The sequence below is a fragment of the Echinops telfairi genome, unplaced genomic scaffold (assembly GCF_000313985.2).
Source record: "Echinops telfairi isolate 266 unplaced genomic scaffold, ASM31398v2 ScPeMD7_7469;HRSCAF=8507_0, whole genome shotgun sequence".
Taxonomy (NCBI): domain Eukaryota; kingdom Metazoa; phylum Chordata; class Mammalia; order Afrosoricida; family Tenrecidae; genus Echinops; species Echinops telfairi.
The window spans coordinates 20,205,280-20,228,604 of NW_022111372.1; the positions used below are offsets into that span (position 1 = coordinate 20,205,280).

The 23,325-nt window shown below is 40.3% G+C and overlaps 1 protein-coding gene across 6 annotated transcripts in view; it reads right to left on the minus strand.

Annotated features, from left to right (window-relative positions):
• Positions 1–18,848, minus strand: part of GRIK1 (glutamate ionotropic receptor kainate type subunit 1) — a 590,068-nt gene extending 571,220 nt beyond the window's left edge. For all 6 annotated transcript variants that reach the window (XM_004713100.3, XM_004713098.3, XM_045284535.1 and 3 more), the window contains exon 1: positions 18,674–18,848. In XM_004713100.3, the coding sequence (XP_004713157.1) occupies positions 18,674–18,791 (118 nt within the window). In that variant the 5' untranslated portion in view covers positions 18,792–18,848. The remainder of the gene's footprint in view (positions 1–18,673) is intronic.
• Between the last annotated feature and the right edge of the window lie 4,477 nt (positions 18,849–23,325).

Here is a 23,325-nt window from a genome sequence, read left to right on the forward strand (position 1 = left end):
ATGATATGATTCTTTGTCCTTTGATGTCTGATACCTTATCCCTTTGACACCTTGTGGTCACACAGGCTGGTGTGCTTCTTCCATGTGGGCTTTGTTGTTTCTGAGCTAGATGGCCATTTGTTTACCTTCAAGACCCTAGATGCTATATCTTTTGATAGCTGGGCACCATCAGCTTTCTTCACCACATTTGCTTACGCACCCATTTGTCTTCAGTGACATAATGGGAAGGTGAGCACGCAATGATAAGATTTTTTTGTTCTTTGATGTGACTCTTTTTATTAAAATGGAAACAGTAACTTGGTTTTAAAGTGACTGATGATGTGGGTTATGCATTGAGCTTTTAACTATAAAGTAACAAACTCGTCATCTGCACGTAGGGAGAAAAATGAGACTGTCTACTCCTATGAAGTTTTAAAGTCTCAGAAACTCCAATGGGTGGTTCTCTATCCAGTAGGGTGGCGATGGGTCAGAATTGGTCACATAGCATGGAGAAACAGTCAAACGCCTCACTCTGTACTTGCACATCTTGATCCTTTTGTTGACTTCATGTTAATTCCTAGAACTTCAATTTGTATGTCCTTAAGGAATGACTTTTTCTTCTTGCAACGAGATATGGTCTTTTTTTTTTTTCCTTTCTATTCTGGGCTTGAGTGGAAATGTAAGGAGCAAATTGGTTTTCCAATTTCATTTTATACCGTTAGTTGCAGTTCCCTCCATGAAAACTCACTCTAACCACTCCCTTGCTGTGTTTCCTGTTCCCATTAGTCCTTCTTGTCTGACCCTTCCCACCTTCTCACCTTTGCTTGGGCAAATGTTGCTCTTTGGTCTTACATGGTTGGTTGTTCTGATCATTCATCTTAGGTGTTATTGTTTACTTTGCAACTCAATTGTGTGGTTGATAGTGATCCTCAGAGTGGGTTATGCATTGGGCTGCTAGTCACAAGATCAGTAGTTCAAAACTATCTATAGCTCCACAAGTGAAGGATGCAGCTTTCTACTCCCTTAAGGAGTAACCAAAAATGAAACTCACGGACATTGAGTTGATGCTGGCTTTTAGTGGCCCCTGAGATCCCGAGGTTCGATCTCTTTCTGGCAGTAGAAAGTGCAGGCATTCTCCGGAAGAGTATGGTTTCAAATGGATGATCTTGCTGTCATTAACAGAAACCACTATACCACCAGGGCTCCTTCTTAAAGAGTTACAGTCTCAGAACTTCACGGGAGACTTTCTCCTCTGCCCTACAGGTTACTAAGAGTCAGTAGTGGCTCAGTGGCAGTGAGTTTGGTTTGAGTCTAATTTGATCTAATTTCCTTTGCTCCAGACCAATTGTTACATCATAAATGGCCACTTGTAAGGTTTTAAGGCCCCAGCCACCATTCTGATAAAAAGGTATGATCGATTGTTATTATGGATTCTGCTATGCCAATTGACCTCGATATACCCGGAGCCTGCAGTGCTAACCTCCCACACTCCGTGGCTCATTCCTTCAAAGTGTTGGGTCACAAACTGTCCTGGATAACTTTTGGGGATAATATGGACTGTTTGGGTTTTGCTTTGTTTTATTCTGGGTGTAGGGCAAAAAGAATCTCAAACATTAGTATTTGGTGCAGGGCACAGAATGGTTTACCAAAATCTGCATTAGTCAAAAAGCAAATGCTTTTGAATGATCTGAATAGACAGTGGTGTTTATTAGTTGTTGGATTGTATGCCACATTAACATGAATGGAGTGCCAACCAAAAGAATGGAGCCTTGAGTCAACCCGGAGTGTTTGAAGGCACCTCGCAAGAAAGACCTGAACATCTACATCCGAAAAATCAGTCACCCAAATTCTATGGAGCAGAGTTCTACTCTGGTATACCAGGGTCACCAAGAGGTAGAATCAGTGCAATTGCAAGTGGCAAATGTTTCTTTTCACTGGATTTTGATTATTTTTCTTGTATGTAAATTACAGGCAACATGGATTCATTTATAAATGTATAAAATATAACCCTGAGTTGGATGGCCATGCATTGATTGACAATGTGACATTTTCCCTCTTTCAAAGGCCCTGACGTGTTTCTTTTTTTAATGAAAATGTCAGTTTCAAGCTCTTCTCGGGTAGTTATAATGGAGGATTTCTAGGTCTGCATAATTTCTTTCTGCACTGCATTCATATTAATATTTGAAAGATAAGGAAAATAGGTAGCAATTATGAAAAGAATCGCAATGATAAAAACATGAAGTAGAAGGAAGCTATCATTAACTCCATTTGTAGCTCATATTGGCACATGGCAGTTGTTAGAGGGATCTTTCTGTGTGTCAAAGTTGTAATTTCAGCTCAAAGTATAGTGGTGTCGATTAGGATATAACATGTGTCATGGAGTTTTAATGAATGTTTCTTTTCTCCTGGAGAAGGAGAGGGGCTGGGGGAGGGACTTAAGAATTTCTATCAAATTTAAAGTTGAATTTTGGTATCTTCAGAGTAAGATCAAAACCTCAAAGCAAGACATGTTTTAAGCTTGATTTACTTTTTTATAAATGGTATGTTCCCTGGGGTATTGCAAAAGGTGGAATCTATAGAAAGGTAGGTAAACAAATTCCTTCTGAACCCAAAATGAGAAACAAAATGTAAAGTTGCTGCTTTCATTGGAATGCAATCAGTGATTCTGTTAAAAAAATGCATTTCTCTAGTAAAAGATGATCAGGATCCAGAGCTACCTGCATGAGACTCAGAGACAAATAAATTATTTAAGATTTATAACTCTTCATTAAAAACAGAACCAGCTGTGTGTGTGTGTTCATGAAAGGTGACAAAGTCATGTTTAATGTAAGAAAGAAAAGCATAATATCAACTGTTCTTAAATCCATTTCACCATGCAAAATATGTTATAAAGTATATTGTTTACTAGGATCTCAAAGACACATTGCTTAAATTATCCTAAGATCTTTGAGAGAGGCAAAAATGTCTAGATTCTTCCATTTACCTTTTAGTTTTTGTGTAACACCTACAATTACTGCATTCTTATTGTCCAGTGTAGAAAAATAAGTCCGACCCATGCCTCACTTGTGATAAATTTTGAGCAGGATTTTTTAGGAGCATGTACGAGGTGATACATCTTGTTTAGCAGTCTTAATATAGAAGGACATTGTCCCAGCATCAGTATTTATACACCGGCCTTAACTGGAATATAACTTTCGTTTTGTTTTTAAATCACCATCTACTTCCTGCTGATCATCTTCGAGTCAAGTTCAAGGTCCAGAAGCCCTAATCTGGACAACTGTGAGATGATACATAGTTCATCCATTCTTTAAGATATTATAGCTTCTGTTCATAGGTCAAAACAAGTCATATGGATAGATCATGCCAGATTGTTTTGCGATCATCTTTCTGTAGAATTCTTTGTACTGGGTTTCTTGGCCAAAAACTATATTCAGCAACTAAGAAATAATCATATATAACCTAGTACTGATCTCATCAAAGAGATGCTATCTACATCACCACCTCAGTTTTCTCAATCAAGATTAACAGGGTAAGTTTATTTTACAATTTGGAAACTAGAAGCCCTGTACTTCTTTAAAGCAAATAGATTCTCTGAACTTCGTCCTGTTTTACTTTTTACTTCAGCCCCGAGAAATCTCGCATACTTTTTTTTCCTGGTTCATTTTTGGCCTCTTCATAGGGGCATCACCCCTGACTTTCTTTTATTTCATCTTTTCCTCCATTTTTGTTATTCTGTCCACATCACCATTCAGGTCACCGAGTCCAGTCTGACTCACACCACCCTGGAGGACAGGGCAGCGCTGCCCCTGTGGGTTTCTGAGACTGTCACTGTTTATAGGAATAGAAAGTCCTGTCTTTCTTCCCCGAAGCTTCTGGTGATTTCCAAGTACTGACCTTTCGGATCACAGCCCAACTCATAGCCACTACATGACCAGGGCTTCTGTAAATATGTATTTCTGTAAGTCTTTGAAGTCATTTTGGAATAAGACAACCTATAAATATAAAAATCAGTAAACGAATGATCAAATGATGGAGGGTAGGTGAAACCATAAATTAAAATTTCATCTTCTGAACGGAGAGAAAAGGTCAAATATTATTCATAGTAACCAGAAGGCAGTGTGAATGATGACCTTAGATTTAAAAAAATAATAAGTTTAGTCTTCAAAGAAAGTATAGTCAACTAACTTTTTAAACATTCTCCCAAGAAATTGTTCACTGCTTTTGTTTTTTTATCATAATGATATTGATTATTCATTCCATCCCAGTTTCCTTGTATTTGGTTGACAGAAGGAGTAGGGAATCTTAAAGTTCTAACTGTGGCTTGCCTTTCTGAGTTTTTATGATCTTCTCACAAAGTGGGCAATGGATCTTACTCTTCAGTGTTCTTGCCTCGTTCCCATCTGTGTTTACCCTAACTGAAGGGCAACCCTCGGAGGGTCATCGAAATGAGAGTGGCAGTCTTCACAGATTAGTCTGAACTGTTATGCTAGCTCCCTCTCATTTGAAGCTGCTATTTCTTTTCCTACCATTCCCCTTAGGTAGGACAGCGTTCCTGCACACTCACATAACTGTAAGATAAGTTCATCAGAAATGCCTGTGTTATTAGCGAGTCAATTTCAACTGATAGCAACCTTACATACAAAGGAACGAAACACTCCCCACTCCAGCACCATCCTCGCAATTGCTGTTTGAGCCCATCATTGCAGCCACTAAGTCAATCCATCTTTTTGAGGATGTTCTTCTTTATCACTGTCGCTCTGCTTTACCAAGCATGAGGTCCTCTGCCGGAGACAAGTCTTACCTGATAACATGTCCAAAGGAGATGAGACAATGTCTTACCATTGGCAATGCCTAGATAACAAATTTCAAAAATTCTAAACATATGTATACTATAACAAGTTTCTGCTTAGATTTCAGTATTTACATTTTCCCTGGATGTCAGGAAAAAAACAGGAATTTAATCTTTACCATCATTATTACACCTCAATTTCTATCTATAGCCTCTCTGCTGTGTACACTGCAATAATCTTCTACAAAGAGCTTCCTGATTAAACACACACACACACACAATCGCACTAACCTCATGCTTGCTGTACTATAGAATGTTTATGTATTTTGTTCCTTGAGTGCTATTTCTCATCCGGCTATTTATTTTTAACAATTCTCAAATGAGTTGCATGGGAAACCTCAAGGGGAGTAACCTTGAGGAGAACTGTAGTTCAATAACTGAGCATTTAGTCATGGATATAGTTCAGTTTCTGTGTCTCAGTTTTCCTACCTGTTAAATGAAGAAGTTGGACTTGAGTATCTTTGAAGGTTGTGCCTACTCTTAACGCTATAACGTCTTGTTAATATACTCTTCATATCTTGTATAATGTACTTCCATTTCTGATCTTGCTTATTTTACATTTATTTATTTATCTATTTATTTATTTATTTTACATTTTAATTGTATTTTCTGAGAAATTATGCAGCATATGTTAAACTAATTGTGGTAGTTACATAATTTCATGTACACTTGATAAATAAGTGTAGGGGTGGAATCTAGCCTGTCAGGTAGGTCACAGCCTGATGATGCCTCCCTGTGGGCACGGCCTTCTCATGAGGATTCTGGAAAATTCCTCTTTCTCCCTAGAGGCCAGTCACACACTCTTTCTGTGCTTCACCTAGAGCTGGAGGAGTGATGTTGTGACCTGCACCAGTGCTGAGATACCTCCACCTCCAGACTTTGTACCCACCGGCCTGTCATCTTTCTGCCTTTTGCATCATTTTGCATCCCTGTATGAGTCTGAAGAAGGATCTTTGGATTAGTATTGGACTTATGAGCTAATATCAGGCTTATGGACTTGATCTGGACTGGGCAGAAACGTTTTCTTATTATACAATTACTCTTTGACATAAGGCTCTTTCCTATACATATATATGAATTTCCCCCAATTTGTTTCGCTAGTCAACTTGGTCTGCACACCAATAGTGAATGAGTATTTCTATAAGGTATTTGCATTTCCTAATACAGTTATGTGCTACATAACATCATTTTGACAGTGTCAGACCACATATACATCTGTTCATGGTCCTGATCCACATAAAGCCTATTATGTTTAAATTTTGAGGGCTATAAAGTGATTTCTAATAACAAACAGGGACTACTTTAAGACATCCATCCAAACATTATTTTTTTCATTATTATTATTATTCTATCAGGGAAGACCAAAAGTTCATGGAAAAATATATTAGTCTTAATTCCATTTTTTCCCATGAATTCTTCAAAGCTAACTCATGCACAAACATATGGTAAAGATGGTTTAGTATACTGGAAGTGTTTAATGTGTTCTATGCATGAAGACCCACAGTGGCGGTATGAGGACAATGAGAAACTAAGAGTTAGGGAGGCCTATGCTCACATCTAGTTGGTACACTGGGAGTAGATAGCATCATGATGTACACTTAGCCAGGCAGGGTGCATCAAGAAATTAAGATAGAGGCAATGTATGCATTAAAGGAATTTATATCATAACTAGAGCTGAAAGGTGATGTGGGAGCTCCTGTGTGGTTCACAGATTCCACTTAGATGCTCATGTAGGGTAAACTGCTGAGTGAGAATACAGATGTGGAATGTGGCTGAGCCTCAAAGGCATCAGAGTGAGTCACGTGGTTGCCCAAACCAAAGATGTGCGTAGTCAATACACAGACACTGGACAACTCAAGTTGTGCACAGAAAATGAAATGTACCTCAAGGCTAATGCTAGTTTAGCCAGGTAAAGCTACAGCATTGCGTATGCGCTTTCGATCATGATAACTGTAGAAATGAATAAAGCTTTCAATGATGTCATTTTGCTTGGATCCACAGTCAACGCCCATGGAAGCAGAGTTACTCAAAACTGATGCAACAGACCCCTTAAAGTGGTGAAAGTCAAAGCAGTCACTTGGAGACAAAGGGCTCCTGAACCACGACATTTTCAACCCCTTATATGGATATGACGGTGTATGAGGATAAAAAACAATATGTAGGAAGAATTGCTCCTTTAAGTTATGGACTTGGAAAGGATTACTAAATATACTGTGCATTGCCAAAAGAACGGACACATTTGTGCTACAAGACACACAGCCAGAATTTTCCTTTGAACGGGAATGGCTACACTTCACATAGATTTTGCACATGTCATCAGGAGAGACGCGACATAGGAAAAGAACATCAGGCTTGGTAAAGTGGAAGGCCAATAAAAAATTAGGAAAACTCTCAAGGAGATGGATGGACACAGGGCTGCAATAATGGGCTAAAACATGGGAAATGATTGGGAGCATGCTGCACACTGGGCAGGGTTTCCTTCTGTTGTACATAGGGTCGCTTTGATTTGAACCTGACTGATGGCATCTAATAACCACAGCACTTTGAGAGAAAGAAAAATTGGTTCTTTAAAAACACCCTCAGGTCATGGTACCCCATTGGACTCTCCTGGAGGACACTCCTAGAGGTCAACAAATAGACCTTGAACTATTTAAAGGTTTTTCTTTTTAACTTTATTTATTTAGTTAGTTTAGTTTTGTTGTTGTTGTCGATTTGTTTTCTTTTGTTCCTTTGTTTAGCTGTCTTGTTTTTTGTGCATATTATTATCTATGCAGATCTATCTAGATAAGACAGGCTGGATGAACAGTCTGAAGGTGAAAACAATGGAACCGATGGTTCCGGGGGGACAAGGGAGAGGGGGAGGTGGGCGAAAGGAGGTGATGTTAACCAACCCGGGACAAGGGAACAACAAGTGATCCAAAATCAGTAGCAAGGAGGGTGTAAGAGGCCTGGTAGGGATTTATCAAGGGCAATGTAACCGAGAGAATACTGAAACCCAAATGAAAGCTGAGCATAATAGTGGGACAGGGGGAAAATAAAAGGAAATATAGGAAAGAACGAAGAGGCAAAGGGCATTTATAGAGGTCTAAACACAGGCATGAACATATGCAAATATATTTATACATGATGATGGGGAAATAGACCTATGTGAATATATTTATAGGTTTAGTATTGAGGTAGCAGATGGACATTGGGCCTCCCTTAATGCAAAAGCGTTTTGTTCTATTAAATTGGCATTCCATAATTCTCACCTTCCCAACATGATTGCTGAAGACAAATGGGTGCATAAGCAAATGTGGTGAAGAAAGCTGATGGTGCCCAGCTATAAAAAGATATAGTGCCTAGGGTCTTAAATGCTTGAAGGTAAACAAGCAGCCATCTAGTTCAGAAGCAACAAAACCCACATGAAATAAACACACTAGCTTGTGTGACCATTAGGTGTCAATGGAATTAGGTATCAAGCATCAAAGAACAAAAAATCAAATCACTGTGAATGAGGGGGAGTGGAGATTGGGGGCCCAAAGGCTATCTGTAGACAACTGGACATCCCCTTAGAGAATGGTCGCGGGGAGATGAGTCAGTCAGGGTGCAGTGTAGCAACAATGAAATGTACAACTTTCCTCTAGTTCCTAAATGCTTCCTACCCATCCTCCCACCCATGCACACTATCATGATCCCAATTCTACCTTATAAATCCAGCTAGATCAGAGGATAGACACTGGTACAGATAAAGAGCCAGAAACACAGGGATTCGAGGACAGATGATCCCTTCAGGACCAGTGGTGAGAGTGGTGATACTGGGGGTGCAGGGAAGGTGGGTAGAAAGGGGGAACCGGTTATAAGGATCTACATATAACCTCCTGCCTGGAGGATAGACAACAGAAAAGTGGGTGAAGGGAGACATCGGACAGTGTAAGATATGACAAAATAATAATAATTTATAAATTATCAAGGGTTCATGAGGGAGAGGAGAAGGGGAGGGAGGGGAAAAATGAGGAGCTGGTACTAAGGGCTCATGTAGAAAGCAAATGTTTTGAGAATGATGAGGGCAACAAATATACAAATGTGCTTGATGTACACTGGATGTATTTCTGGATTGTGATAAGAGTTGTATGAGCCCCCAATAAAATGATTTTAAAAAACACATTTGCATGAATTGTTACACAAAAACTAGGAAATGAAGGTATGCACATGAATGGCTGCTACCTCAAATCTCTATATTCTACAGAATAATTTTAACCAATATTTTTCAAGTGAAAAGAGAAAAACAAAAGTTAAAATTAAAGAAAAGTTGCACCCCTAATTAACACCATCATAACAAACAAATTGACTTTCTCTTTCAATGTAATTTTCTACCCATTTCTAAATGCAAGTATGAGTTGTACATATTCCCCACTTAAAGTGTATTGAATTGTATTATATTTTTTTACTCATTATTTTCTGCCATGTTTCAACCAAAAATATAAATTCCCTCATAAAAATCATAGTTAACAAATTCATCATTTCTTGATGGATTCTTTCTTATACTGTTATTACCCATTCCTTCCTGTTGAACATTTAGTTGATTCACAATTGTTTATAAAGGCCCTTGCCATTTCAATGGACAGGTGCAAAAACAGCCTTAGGGTTCAAATATATCCTGAGAACAAAGGTGTGTACACTGCCCAGAAGTCAAAAGGCATATATTGCTTTTAGAGTTGAAAAACGACTCTACCTGACTAGTCCATTCTACATTATAAAATATATGATCATTTTTTATAAGATATATGTAGTCAGGTCATCGGAATACAATCTCTCTTAGGGACTACCAAAGTATGTAAACTAACATTTTAAAGTATGAAAGTTTTTTTAAAGGTTAAAATCTTATAAACTCTAATTTAGGCCTTATAATGGAGAAAAACCGAGACACTGATTTTTGTCATTCTTTTTCCTGTTTGAATTATAAGAATTTTATTGGCTCTGGGAATTAAGTATTGATTTTTAAAGGCATATTCAATTTGCTGAGAAACAGAATCTGTGCCAATAATATCCTTTGAGAATGTGTTCAACGATATCCACACTTAATCCCCTTGATGGAGCTTGCTACAATACTTGAATCACTATTCAAAGTGAAATTATACTTAAACAAAAGCGTTTCATAGCTGAAGCCTAGATTCTAATGGGTAGAAACAATTAATGCCTTGATTTTCTCTGTACTCACTGCAGAACTCTTGAGGAAGACATGCAGCCATCACATTTCATCAATACCGATTCATATATAAAGTTTATTTCTTTAATGATTTTTCCAGCATTATATGGTGTTGTCTTTGTTTTAATGATACTCTTAGAAAGCTGTCTGTAGCAAACTGTCCAAAATTCACAATAGTTTTGCTTTCTATTTCCTTTATGTACTGCTGAGTCAGTGAAAATAGAAACAGCAGAAGAAACTTTGACATGTGTCAATTTTTGTTGTTGTTTGGTGTAATTTTTAATAGACTATTTTCTTAGAGTGGGTTACATAGAGTGGGAAAAAAATTGAGTAGAGAGTCTCCATATGTCCCACATCCAGTTTCCTTTATTATTAACATCTCACCATATTGTAGTCACCACACATCTGTCTGCTTGTCTTACTTTGATGAATTGTGTATGGTTATAATACTGGAAGTTCTGCCATTAGTATTTCTAATGCCAGTAGGGTCACCCTGAGTGTCAGAGTATCCAATACACAAAGTAAGTGCAGGCTTACCTATGTTTACTTACTAATCTCTAGAGAACAATTTCACATGTTTCACCATAGACAAAGATTCCGTATCTCGATATGACTGGCATCAGCCTAACTTCCATAGCACCTTCATACAGAATCAAGAGAGCTTTTAAAATTTATAATCCCTGATGAGATTGAGTATCCAGTAAGCAAAGTAGACATAGGCTTTCTTGTGCATACTCACTAATCTGAAGTAAACAATTTCACATGGTTAAGAACAAGTAAACTTGTATCCTCTGTTCATTGGTAATCCTCCTCTGCGCGTGATAGACAGGTTTAATGGACGTTACAAACTAAGGCACATTCTGATGAGTGGCCCAGCAAATGACTTCCAAAAGTTAGGAAATGAAAACCCTATAGGTTACAATAGAACATTGTCCAGCTCATTTGTCTGGGACACTTCAACATGCAAGAGGGGCCAATCATAAGAGAAAACCATGACTGGTGAAGTAGAGGCCACAGCAAGGGATATGCTTGCAGGAGGAGTACGATGCAGGATCATGAAACTATTCTATTGTACATAAGGTCAAAGTTGACACAAGGGCGTCTGTCACCATCGACAGTGGTACAGCATAGTCCTTATGTTCGATGTATCCATAGTGAAATGTTATTATCAGCTAACATGCATTTTTGTTCAGGTGTTTTTAATTTTTACTCCCTCATGTTCTTGTTATGTTTCAACATCCCATTCAGGATACCACAATCTGTTATTGGCCATGTGTTTTTATGCCTCCTGAGTTAGGATATTTTCTCTTGCCTTGTTTTGTTTTGCTCTTTTATCATGACAATTTTAAGGTAGATTGTTTAGATATTTTGTCGAATGTCATCTCTTGGACAATTTATTTGGTAGTTCTACGACTTGGGGAGAAAGACCATAGGGGTAAAGTGCCATTGTCATCACGTCACCTTAACAATGAAACTTGTCACTGGTGATGTTGACCTTCATTACTGGGATCTTCTATTGGAAATTTTGTTTCTTCCCTCTCATTTATTTATTTGTTAACTTACTTACATACAGCTTGACTGACTTATTTATAGAAATATGTATCCATGGAGATTAATTTTAAGCAATTTTTCAATTTTGTTGTTAAGTTTCTAGTTATTGGAAAGTCTTTCTGTTGGTTCCTGTGTCCTTGTAGCATACTTACCGCATTTTTAAGAGGAAAAGAGTAGGTTGTAATGAGCTATCAGTTTTCAAATAATGACTAATGACATCAATAACAAGTATTAATCCCCAAAATATCTATTAAATAAGAACAAACAAACACAAAGCATTCTAATATAGAAACATAAATATACACACTGGATTGTGGAACTCATTAATATATAACTCAATGCCATTGTAAAGACAATAGTTAGACAAGCTAACTTTTCTGTTATTTAATTTTTTATTTTTCAGGAAAATAGGCTTATAATTCAACAAAAGATAAAAATTGAACTAATCCTTAAAATTTGTTTAGTAGCTAATGCACACATACACACTTTAATAAAAAAAAAAGAATTAGAGAGCTAAAGTATTGTCAGACTATTTGGAGTTGGGATTGTGAATTGATTTGTGGTGAATAAGTGTTTGCTTTTCATTTAGTGGATGTCATTGGTTCTTAATCCTAATAGCTCTGATACTTATTAAGTGTAATAATGTTAAATTAAAAAAGAAAATCTTAATTTTTAAATAATCAAAAAAGTGTACCATATTGTCCAAGTGGCATGAGATGTTTATTCTAAAGGTTTCAAATATAAATCAAAGTAAAAAAATCACAAAATCTATGGAATTGGAATGCATTCTTTATCATTTTTATCCATCTCTATGTGAAAATATATCACTGAAATACTTTGATGTGCATTTAAATTTTTTTAATTGCCTTGATTTTATATGTTGGTAGATGTTAACTTGTCACAATGTATAGTCCCATAAAAATAGTACCATCTAATATAATGTTTCTGTTTTTAAATGTTAAAATAGCAAATGTAATGAAAAGAAGTTCAGGGAAATGACCTTAAATCCATAAGTTTAATCATGTAAAAATATACACCTTTACAATACGTAATGCAATTTTCTCAATGTTCTTTAAATAATATAGAGCAATGTGTAACTAAATATCTAAATCTACTTTAAACCTTTATTTAAATTTCAGTGGCCTTTCTCCCCCCTCTAATATATTATGAGGAGCACAAATTTAGCAGGACATTAAATAGCTGTGGTTCAAATAAGAGTCTCCTGATATTGAAAATATGAAGGGTACTGAATTGAGAAAAATAAATAGGTTTCTTAAGTACAGGATTTCAAACGTGCCTTATCATCTCCCAGTGAGCATCACCAGGCTTATTAGACCAGGTGAATAGGTTAGATCTTGGCTCTTTAAGAGTTTAAAGAGATCTTGTGCAGATTTTCCCAATGCAATAATATTCTTTCTCTACCTCTATCATCTATATCTACATTGGAGGTCTGATTGAAAAAGGTCAAGTATAACACACATGAAAAATCTCCAGAATATAAGCTTTACACATGCAGACATATTTGCTTATTGTGTTCATCGTTAAGTCTCACACGTAGAAGAGCGAGGGTCAAACCAAAAGAACTCACTCCATCAAGTCCCTTCTGACTGACTCATAGTGACCCTCTAGGACAGTATAGAACTGCCGCTGTGGAATCTGTGACTTTAACTCTTTGGGGGAATAAAGAGCTGTGTCTTTCTCCTGAGGAGGGGCTGGTGGTTTTGAACTGTTGACCTTAGAGTTAGCAGCCCAAAACATAACCACCCTGCCACGGAGGCTCCTAGAAGTGCAGTGTTTGGGAATAAAGAATCAATGGATATTTGCTTAATAAAGAATAAAGACATCATTTTAAAGACTAAGGTGTACCTGGCCCAAACGGTGGTCTTTTCAATCACTTTCTATGTATGTGAAATCTGGACAATGAATAAGAATAAGGAAGATTGGAGAATTGATGCACTTGAACGATGGTGCTAGCAAGGAATATTGAAAGTGTCGTAGATTGCTAGACCAACCAAACGTGTCTTGGATGAAGTAAAGCCATAATACTCCTTAGAATTGAGGGGGATGACTTTGTCTTATGTGCTTTGGGTCTCATGTTATCGAGAGACACCAGTCATGGAAAAAGCATATTATGCGGGGTAGAAGGTTAGCACAAAAGGGAAAGATTGTCAAGGAGATGGATTGACACACCGTCTGCTAACATGCGCTCAAACATAGCAATGACTGTGAGGACGGCTGAATATTCCGCAGCAGTGTTTCTTTCTGTTGCATGTAAATAGGAATTCCTATGAGTTAGAGGTGACCTCATAGTACCTCACAACGTGTGGGTTATGTGTTGACCACAAAGGCAGCCATTTGAAATCACCAGCCACTCCACGGGAGAAAGATTGGACGTGGTACCCCTGTAAATAGTTACAGTCTCAGAAACTCACAGGTAGCAGTGAATTTTGAGTTTGGAACAACAACATTTAAAGTGATTTAAAAAAATAGTAGGGAAAAAGTAAAGTCACAGGACTTTTACCCTTTAACAAAAATAACTCCAGGGATCCATGGGGTTAAATTATTCAAAGAATGATGCTATGTCTAATGTGATGGTTTGCATAAAATACAGTTGTACTTCACTGAAGGAAAAAAATGGACAATTATACTCTCATTATCATTGACACACTGTGTAAGTTTTCACAATATTTATGTTATAGGCTCACCTTGATGAGATAATAGTACAAACACACATACACATACACACATCAATTGTCACATAGTCAATTCTCTCTCAGGTTGACCCCATGTGTCACAGAAGAGAAACTGCTTCTTAAGGTTTGCATGGCTGCGCACTGCCTTTTAGAAGCAGACAGCCAGTCTTTTCTTGTGCGATACTCACAGGGGGCTGGAACTAACAACTTTTCAGTTAGTAACCCCATTTAAAAAGTGTTTTCACAACCTATAGACTACCAATAGTAACTGGGTTTATATAGTCATGGTCTGTTTGAAAATTACTTTAAAAAATAGTTGATTTGATCCACCTCTTTGAAACAAATACCACTAATGTTTTTTCACAGATGAATATATATAAGCTCAGAATATTGAATGCCTTGACTAAATATACCACATCAACTACTAAGTCCCTGTTTAGGACTACGTTGGTAAAGTAATAATAATAATTCAACTACCGTGCCAAAGTATTCTTCAGAAGATCTTTTCACATGTATTTCATGTGCCTGTGATGGTTTCAATGTTTTAATTCCATTTTTCAGATGCACACATGAAGGCTTGGGAAGATAAAAGCATGCTCCCTGCAACACTTAGCTAGTAAGTCATAGGGGCTGGATCTAAACAGATGCTCGCTGACAACAAATCAGATGTCCAAAAGCCTGATTACTTACCACTTAATTCTTCATTCTAAGCTTCTTTTTAACACCATAGCTATGATTGTGTGTTCTGAAGTGATGCATGATATAAACAGATGTGTCTCAAATTACATATTCACATGAGCCACTCTCCATACTCCAAAAAGGGTGGTAGGCAACCATCTACTCAAGTCACCTAGACGGTGTTCTCGACATGAGTTATACATTGGCCACCCATGTGAGTAGGGAATCTGTGACTGCCAAGCTCAATTTATGTGAATATTTGTGTCTGTCTCTTGTGTCTGAGGGAGGAGGCACATTCACTAGTTTTTGACATACACAGATATACACAGAGACAGGAATGATTCCAGCATCTCCCAAAATATTCATAGCAAGCAGCCATATTTCTCTTCCATGTAAACTGCTGGAAGTTGCTGGAATGTAGTATCAATAGGAGGTCACCCGCCTGTTATATGACCTCCCCTGGCATCTGTAAGAGTCAGTGCAGGGAGCAATGGTTAATGTGCTTGCTGTGAATGACGGGTACCTTCTTAGAAGACTTGGAGGTCCATTTCCAAAAACTAGCAACTGGAAAACCTGTGGAAGACAATTTGGTCCTGACATACATGGCACTGTCATGAGTTATGGTTTAATGGATGCCAACTGGCTACTGGTGTATCTCTACATGGTGGCATAAGATCAGAAACCTTTTGACAGAGGTTCACAGTACTTGCATAAGCCAAAACCAAACCCACTGCATCAAGTCGATTCTGACTCATAGTGACCTGACTAGGTCTTCCAAGGTTGTGTAAATCTTTATGGGGACAGACAGCCTCATCTTTCTCCCTTGGAACAGGTGGCGGGTTAGAGCTATCAACTTTGCTCCCCAAATCTTCTCCTCCAGCACCACTAGGGCTACTTTCAATATGTGCTAGAGTCATGTGGATATGATTTTGTAATGATTGCTCAAATAAAAATGATGAAACAATTTTGTCTTAAATTTTGTACCTTCCATTTACTTTTCTCAATACCCGAAGTTTACACCGACCCTTTGGCAAGTGAAGTAGACCAGCAATTAATTCATTCAAGCATGTTAGTGCTTTCTCTATATAAGCACAATATTAAGTGGCTGGCATTTATGCTATATTTTACTTCAAGTTATTCTCAGTTACTGAAAACATGCAAGAATCCATTCTTGTTAGTTGGTTAGTTGATTGGTTGATTAGTTGGATAATTGGTTGGTTAGTCGGATTATTGGTTGGTTAGTATGATTGGTGGAAGAAAAATACAATTTTATTCCCTTACATGCAAACACAGACATGCATGCACACACATATACATATATACTTGTGCTAAGTCCTCACCCTTTGATATTTTACATCTAGTGTTGAACTTGAATTATAAAAGAAACTAGAAAGACTAGTTTTCTCTGGAATAAGGCTGGTTTCCATGGTGCTGAAATGTTCACTTGAAAGTAAACACTAGCCCATAGTTCTGTACAGGAAGGCAGTGGTCTGCCCATGACAAACACAGGTCATTCAGGATAAGAAGAGGTAAAACCTTTGCACTGCACATAAAAACACCTGGCCGTGCAATTTTACTTCGTGCATGTTAGCTCCCACTTAGGAAAAGGAAGTCTCATTATCGTGTGGGTATATTTTAAGGTCAGTGAATCATGTTGTTTGTTTTCACTTGGAAAACTACTTCTAAATAGGTAGGAAGGATTACTCAGTGCTTGGATAAATATTCAGATCTGGAAAGAAATCTAACCTAAAATCATTTTCTGGCTTCTTAAATTCCTTTATATTTTGAGGACTGGGAGGAAAAAAAATAGTACCTTACATTTGTTGTGGAGGGAGAAGAAGTAGTGATTTGCATCTTTAGATTGGTCTCTTTAAAACTGTATAAACACATAACACCATAACCAAACACCAATTAAGTTAATAAGCATCAGAAATTGCAATACACGCTCATTACTTATTTTGCATTGTTCAAATTATATTCTTCCCCTCATTATTTTTTAACTGAAATATGTAGAGCTGATTGCATCCCCAAACTAGGAATGTAAGTCAAGATTGTATTCGGGGGTAAAGAATATTGTGTTAAGAGTACTTTTTTATGTAAAAGAATATTTTGGAACTACTTTAATGAACAGACTAAACCATATATAAGAACACATATGTTATAGAATAAAATGTACATTATCACTATACATAGTTCAGAAAACACAAGTCTATAGTCAACGTTAGGATTTGGGATTTTTTTTTCTTGCCTTGAAAATAAGTTCACACATACCCGCACTAAAGTCATATACTTCAATTTGAGTGAAAATTGTGTGTTGATAGACAAGAACTAGGTCCTGGATGTGTGTGTGTGGTGGGGGTGGGGTGGGGGATAGGTTTGTTGCAAGTCAGAATCAACTCAATGGGATCTGGTCTGGGTAGAAGATGGCAGTTCAGAAATGGTAGTCATTGAGTTACCCCACTGCCCAAGTACCTTCCCACTGTCGCTTGTGCTCTCTGTCAGTGTCTGGAAAGGGTGTGTGACTTAGAAGCTTCCTTCTTGCTCCTAATGTGGGACTTGGAGAAGCGGGGCGAGCAGTGTGTTACCATCAGCTCACCTGTGGCTCCCTGTGACTGCATTTCCAAGAAACACAATTGCTGTGGAAGTGCTGAGGGAGTGCGTGGATGGGGGGAGGGGAGAAAAGGGGGTGCGGGGAGGGGGTGGTGGTGATAGGAACTATCAGAGAGGAAATAAAGAACTAGGTTTGGTTTGAAAGGGAGACAAGTCAGTGGAGAGGTCCGTCAATGCAAAGACCCTTCTCAATTGCTCGCTGTCTTCATAGACCAGATCTTGGTTGTGGACGCTGTACATTTAGGTACAGGAGGTCACACCCTAGCAAAGGGGCCACCTCTTCCCTCTCCTTTGCCTTTTTCTTCCTAATGGACCCACTTAGATGTCCACATTCAATCTTTTAGCCTTTTGTTCAGTTTTTTCACTCGTCTGAGAAAGAAGCCCGAAGTCCCCCAGGATATCATGAGTTGCTGATGCAGGGAGAGATTGGGGATCAAGGGAACACTGAGGTGTCTCCTGATGTGGCGGAATAGCCCTTCTCCACACTCTTTGAGCCCTCAGATCAAAGTCAGGTGCACAGTCTGCTCCTGCTCAGGAATCCCTGGGACTTTGGGGACTCCAGGTTGAACACCCTAAGTAGGGATGGAAACTTGGAGGCTCAGTGCTAGTAGGTGCGAGGATATTCCCATGTCCCCAGTGGTGACCAAATCTACTCTTAAAACCTGGATGTGCTTGCAAGTCACACAGCTCCGACTGCCTGTGATCAGGGATGTGGATCTCGGTTACTCAGCGCTCACCCAGTCTGCTAAGAGAAAGCTTCTAGCCCAAACCAACTGGCTGCAGCCACAGGCAACCTCTGGCCAGAAGGGTGGTGCCAGCCTGGGTGAGCTCACCAGAGTAGTGCCCACTGCACCCCTGCAACCTCCTCCAACAGTACCTTCCTCTGGGGAAGCCCGACTCTAGCGGATAGGCCAGCAGTGACGTGGCCACCCCTTTCCAGGATCTTTCCGTGCGCACTGGCCTCCACCGACCCCAGCGCCGGTCCCCGCGCGGGCGCGGGCGCGGGCGCGGGCGCGGGCGCCGGCTCCCTCTGCCCCGGACCCGCTGCGCCTGCTCTGGCCGCCCGGAGCTGTTCTGTTCGCTAAGCCAGCCAGCAGCCGCGGGCGCTCCTGGGGGCTCACTCACCAATCCTGAGTACTTGCGGGGCGCTCCGAGGAAGGACGTAGCAGAGGAAATAGAGGAGTGTCCAGCTGGTGTCCCTGGTCCAAAGCTCCGGTGGAGCCAGGAATGTGCCGCGCTCCATCTTCCTGGCTTCTTAATGCATGCCTGGGCACACCAGCGACCGCCTGCCCGCGAGATGCACCCCTCTCGGGCCGGGTCCCAGCCTCATCCTCCTTGGGATGCTCGGGGTCTGCGCCCTGCGCGCTGCCCGCGCCGCGATGGAGCGAGCGGCTGTGGGAACGCGAGCCGGCGGGCGGCGCCAGGCGGGCTCCGGGCTCCGGGCTCCAGCGGTTCCTCGCGGCCGCTCGCCTGGCACCCTCTCTTCCCCACTGGTCGCCGACCGCGGAGGCTCAGCGCGCTCCTGCTCGTGGAGCCCCGGGAAGAACAAGGGAAAGTTGCTGCCCCGATGTGTGGGAAGGTCTCCCTGGTGCGTCCTCCAGTCGGATGCAAAGGGGGGTGGGGGCCGGCGGGGGGCGCGGAGGGAGTTGCAGGGACGGAAGGCGAATGGCCCAGCCCAGAGTGTCCTGGGGGCGCTTGGTGCAGGAGCTCTGAGCAGCAGGTTCAGCGGGATCGCAGCCACCACGCTTGGCTTCTCTGAGTCCCCGCTCCTCCCTCCCTCCGTAGCCCCACCCTGCCTTCCCCGCCTGCCCCAGCCAGCGCCGCGGTCCGGGCACACTCACAGGCAGGCACACCGCACACACCCAAGCACACGCGCCCTCGCGCTCAACTTTGCACTGCGCTGCGCTGCTGGAAATTGAATTTTGCATCCTGAAGACCAACCAAATGTCACCAAGCGGTCCCCAAAGAGGCCGCCTCTCACGTGTGTGGTGACCCGCAGGGAAGCCCCATGCACCTGTTTGGAGGTCTTAGCAATTCTGCCCCGTGACAAGTCCCCTCACTGATGGATAATAGAGTTCTTGGACACAGGGATTGCAAAGCAGACTCTAGCTTACAGCTAAAGTCTGACCCAGATGAAGAAAGAAGAGAAAAGGGAAGAGGGATGGGAAAGCTTCAGTGCTCTGAAATAAGTGCTTCTTCACCACTCAGACCTGAGAGAGTGTGTTGGAAATTGCATCCATTTACACGTGCTGAACCGGGAAAGAACAGCTTCCACAGTCCCAGCGCAGCTGCGGCTCTTGGCTTCTTTGGTCTGTCAAATAACAGTGCTGAAAGATAGGCTATTTTTGCAATGTAGGTTTGAAGACTATTTTTCAGTGGAAGGACAAGGACACTTCTCTGGGGAAATCATCGGGATTTGATCATGTTGGGCTTAATTTCCACAGTGTTTGTGGAGGAATGTTCTCCATACGCCTTTGCTTTGCTCTGTATTAATATCTGACTTTTTCTTTTCTTTCTCCCCCCCCCCCCAGTTTATAGGTTTTGGAGAGCTAACTTAAACTGAGTAAATCTGCCTAAAACAAAACAAAAAGAGGTTCACAGCTTTATGAGTGCAGAGTGAGAAAGAAATCTAACAGATCTTAAGGTACGCATGCACATTTACTCATTCATTTAAAAAATAATTACATGGTATCCTGTATGTGGTACAAGACACTATGCTTTCTACTGGGTTTGCTATGGCTGGAAAACAAAACCATCATCTATCATCCCAGGGAGCCTATGATCCCACTGCTCTCAGCTAACCAGTTCCTACTGTTGAGGCACTGGGGGACTGCACTTTGGGATGAGGGCTTTCATAACCAATGATGAGAGGAAGGAGTGATGTGAATTCCAGTACGGATTTTACTCATGGCAGCATTGAAGAAGCCAGGAAGAGTTATGGGCATTTGTAGGCTGTGTCAGAAATTAGAAGATCTCTTACATCAGAAGGAGATGATCCCATGATGGTTTAATGGGAAGAAGCAAGAATATTGGATGGAAGATAGACAACAGAAAATTCCACCTTATTTAGGGGAGCATTCGACTCAGAAAAGTGTCAGTCAACTGTATAGGCTGCTTCAGAAAGGAGTCAAATTCTCCATGAATTCAGCCATTAGTTCATTCCATGCATATTTGTTGATTGATGGTTGTGTGTCAGAAATCGTGCCAGGTCCTGGAGACACAGGAGAGACATACTTGCTGGGATTAGAATCTCACAGGCTTTAAGAAAGTGTGATGAGTTTTGCGGAATCTTTCTATTTGCTTGAAGGAAGGGGATAATTTAATCTCACCTGGACACCCTTGGTGTTCCATTGCTAACCTAATGGTTAAAGGTTGAAATTTATGCAGAGATATCTTGCAAGGAGTACTTGGCAATCTACTTCTGGAAGGTAAGGCCTTGAAAATCCTGTGGAGGCCAGTTCCACCCTGGCAGTCCACTCAATAGCACTGGGAACCTCATCCAAATATTTATGGAAACCATCATAAGGAAGTGATTAAATTGTAACCCCTAATATTTGTTGTAAATCCTAATCTCTGTGGCTTTGATTAAAATCCCATTTAGAAATGGGTTGCATGTTTATGTTAATGTGGTCTGATTAGTGTAGGGTGTATTTTGAATCAATCTCTTTTGAGATATAAGAATGAATAAGTGAAAGCTAGCAAGCAGAGATGAGGTTATAGGGTTGCCAAGACACACAAGAACTTTGCCAAGGATCAGAAATTTGAAGGGGTAAGGACCTTCCTCTAGGTGGTGGAAGGGGGGGGAGCCTTCTCCTAGAGCCAGCACCCTGAATTCAGACCTCTAGTTACCTAAACTGTAAGGAAATAAGTACTGTGTATTAAAGCTGAAAAAAAGGGTCCTTTATAAGTGATTTGTAAGTTTTTATTTTTTAAAAGGGAAAACACTGTATGAGCCCCTAATAAAATGTTAAAAAAGAAAAAAAAAGGGAAAACACATGTAAAGATTGTTCAATTTATTTAATTTTGATATTTTTATTAAGCATATCCAGTTTATTTTCTCTTGGTATAGCCAAAGCTAATATTTAGTAGATATTTTATAGCTAGTGCCTAAAAACATAAGGTCTCAAATTTGGGTCTCTTTTGAATAAATGGCCGCTAGGTTCTGGCTTTACATTATTCAGGTTCTATGGCCTTGGTTAAACTGTATTCCCTCTCCTAGTAGAGATGCTGGTGGTGTTCACCCACATCGAGTTCTCCTCTCCTTCCCAGCCTCTTGAAACCCTGTGCCTGCTCTCTTGTGTAGAATCATATGACAAATTTAAAAATAAAATCTGAATAAAAGTAGTTTCCACTCTTTCCAAGCTGAAGCACTAGAAAATCCATGTATGTCAGGCCATGTGTGGTCCTCCAGGGCTCTCTCTTTGCCTGAAAATGTATAAAGGTAACATGTTCTAGAGTACAAGATGAAAGAAGATGAGTCATCTTTTGGAAGGGAATTTCCTGGGGTAGTTATCAGATCTCCACCAAACTGTGAATAATGAACCAAATATTAATCAAACAAAATTTGGGATGTTTTTATTAGTGCACCATGAACTACTTGGTCCAAACTGATAAATTCTTAAAGACTTCACATCTTCTTTGTGTTAGTCTGGGTACATAGAGAAAGAAATCCACAGAAAAGCATACCTATAAGAGAGAGTCTTATATAAAGGGTAAGTGCGCATCAAGAAAACATCCCAACCCAGTGCTGCCCAAGCCCACAAGTTCAACATTATCCCATTTGTCTGATATCAATCCACAAAGTCCTCTTCCATCTCACAAAACATACGCAATGATGCCTACTGCAGGAGGAAAGCAGAGTCAGTGAATGTGTAAGCATCTCAGTGCTGGCAGGGGTCCCCACACAGCTGCTCCAGCACCCAGGGCTGAATTGGGGTAGGTCCATGTGGCTTCTCCTTAGGGATGTCTTGTAGGAAGTGAGCCTTGCCAGCTGAAGCAGGGAACTGGCTAAGGCAGCTGACTCTGGTCTGACCATCACAAAGCAAGCAACCCTAGAACTAGCAAGGGGAGGCTCACCTAGGCATTTATCCCTTTGCCCTTCAATTAACCCCACATGTGTTATCTTCCAGGTTGGCACAATAAACTAACTACCTCTATCCACCCCTTGCCAACTTGGCACATATAGATAATTCTTTAGCCTCACAATTGCAATTAAGTAACACCTACACCATAATCCTATAATCCTTTGAATATATTCCCCCACCTATAAAAGTTTGTAAGCCAACCACTTCATGCCTTCATCCCCCCAATTTTGGGTATCCAATTTATATACTGCCCACTTACATCAACCCAGTGCTCTGAAGAAACAATCATATTTTCCAATATGAAGAATCTTCATTCCAGTTGGAACCTTGCATCCACAAACAAAGTCAAATCTGGATGGCCATCCATAAAGTCAGCAACAATATGCACAAATTCACAGGCTCACAAATTTCCATCTGGTCGGGTTCTGGTCATCTCAATGTGAGCTGCCCCACTTAGCTTCCACATTGTGCCCATTGGTCACCTTGCCATTAGACCATGGGCTCTCACCAATACTCAACAAGCCTAGCCCCCTCAGGCTAGGTCATGAACTTTAGACCAGTCAACCCGCTCTCATCTTTTCTTTTTCCTGTAAACCAAGTCCACAGGTGTCAGTGGTCAAACTCAACCCATGTCTTTATTGCTGCATTTCTCCCACTTCCACTCAACAAGTAGATCCAGGTGGAGACCTAATA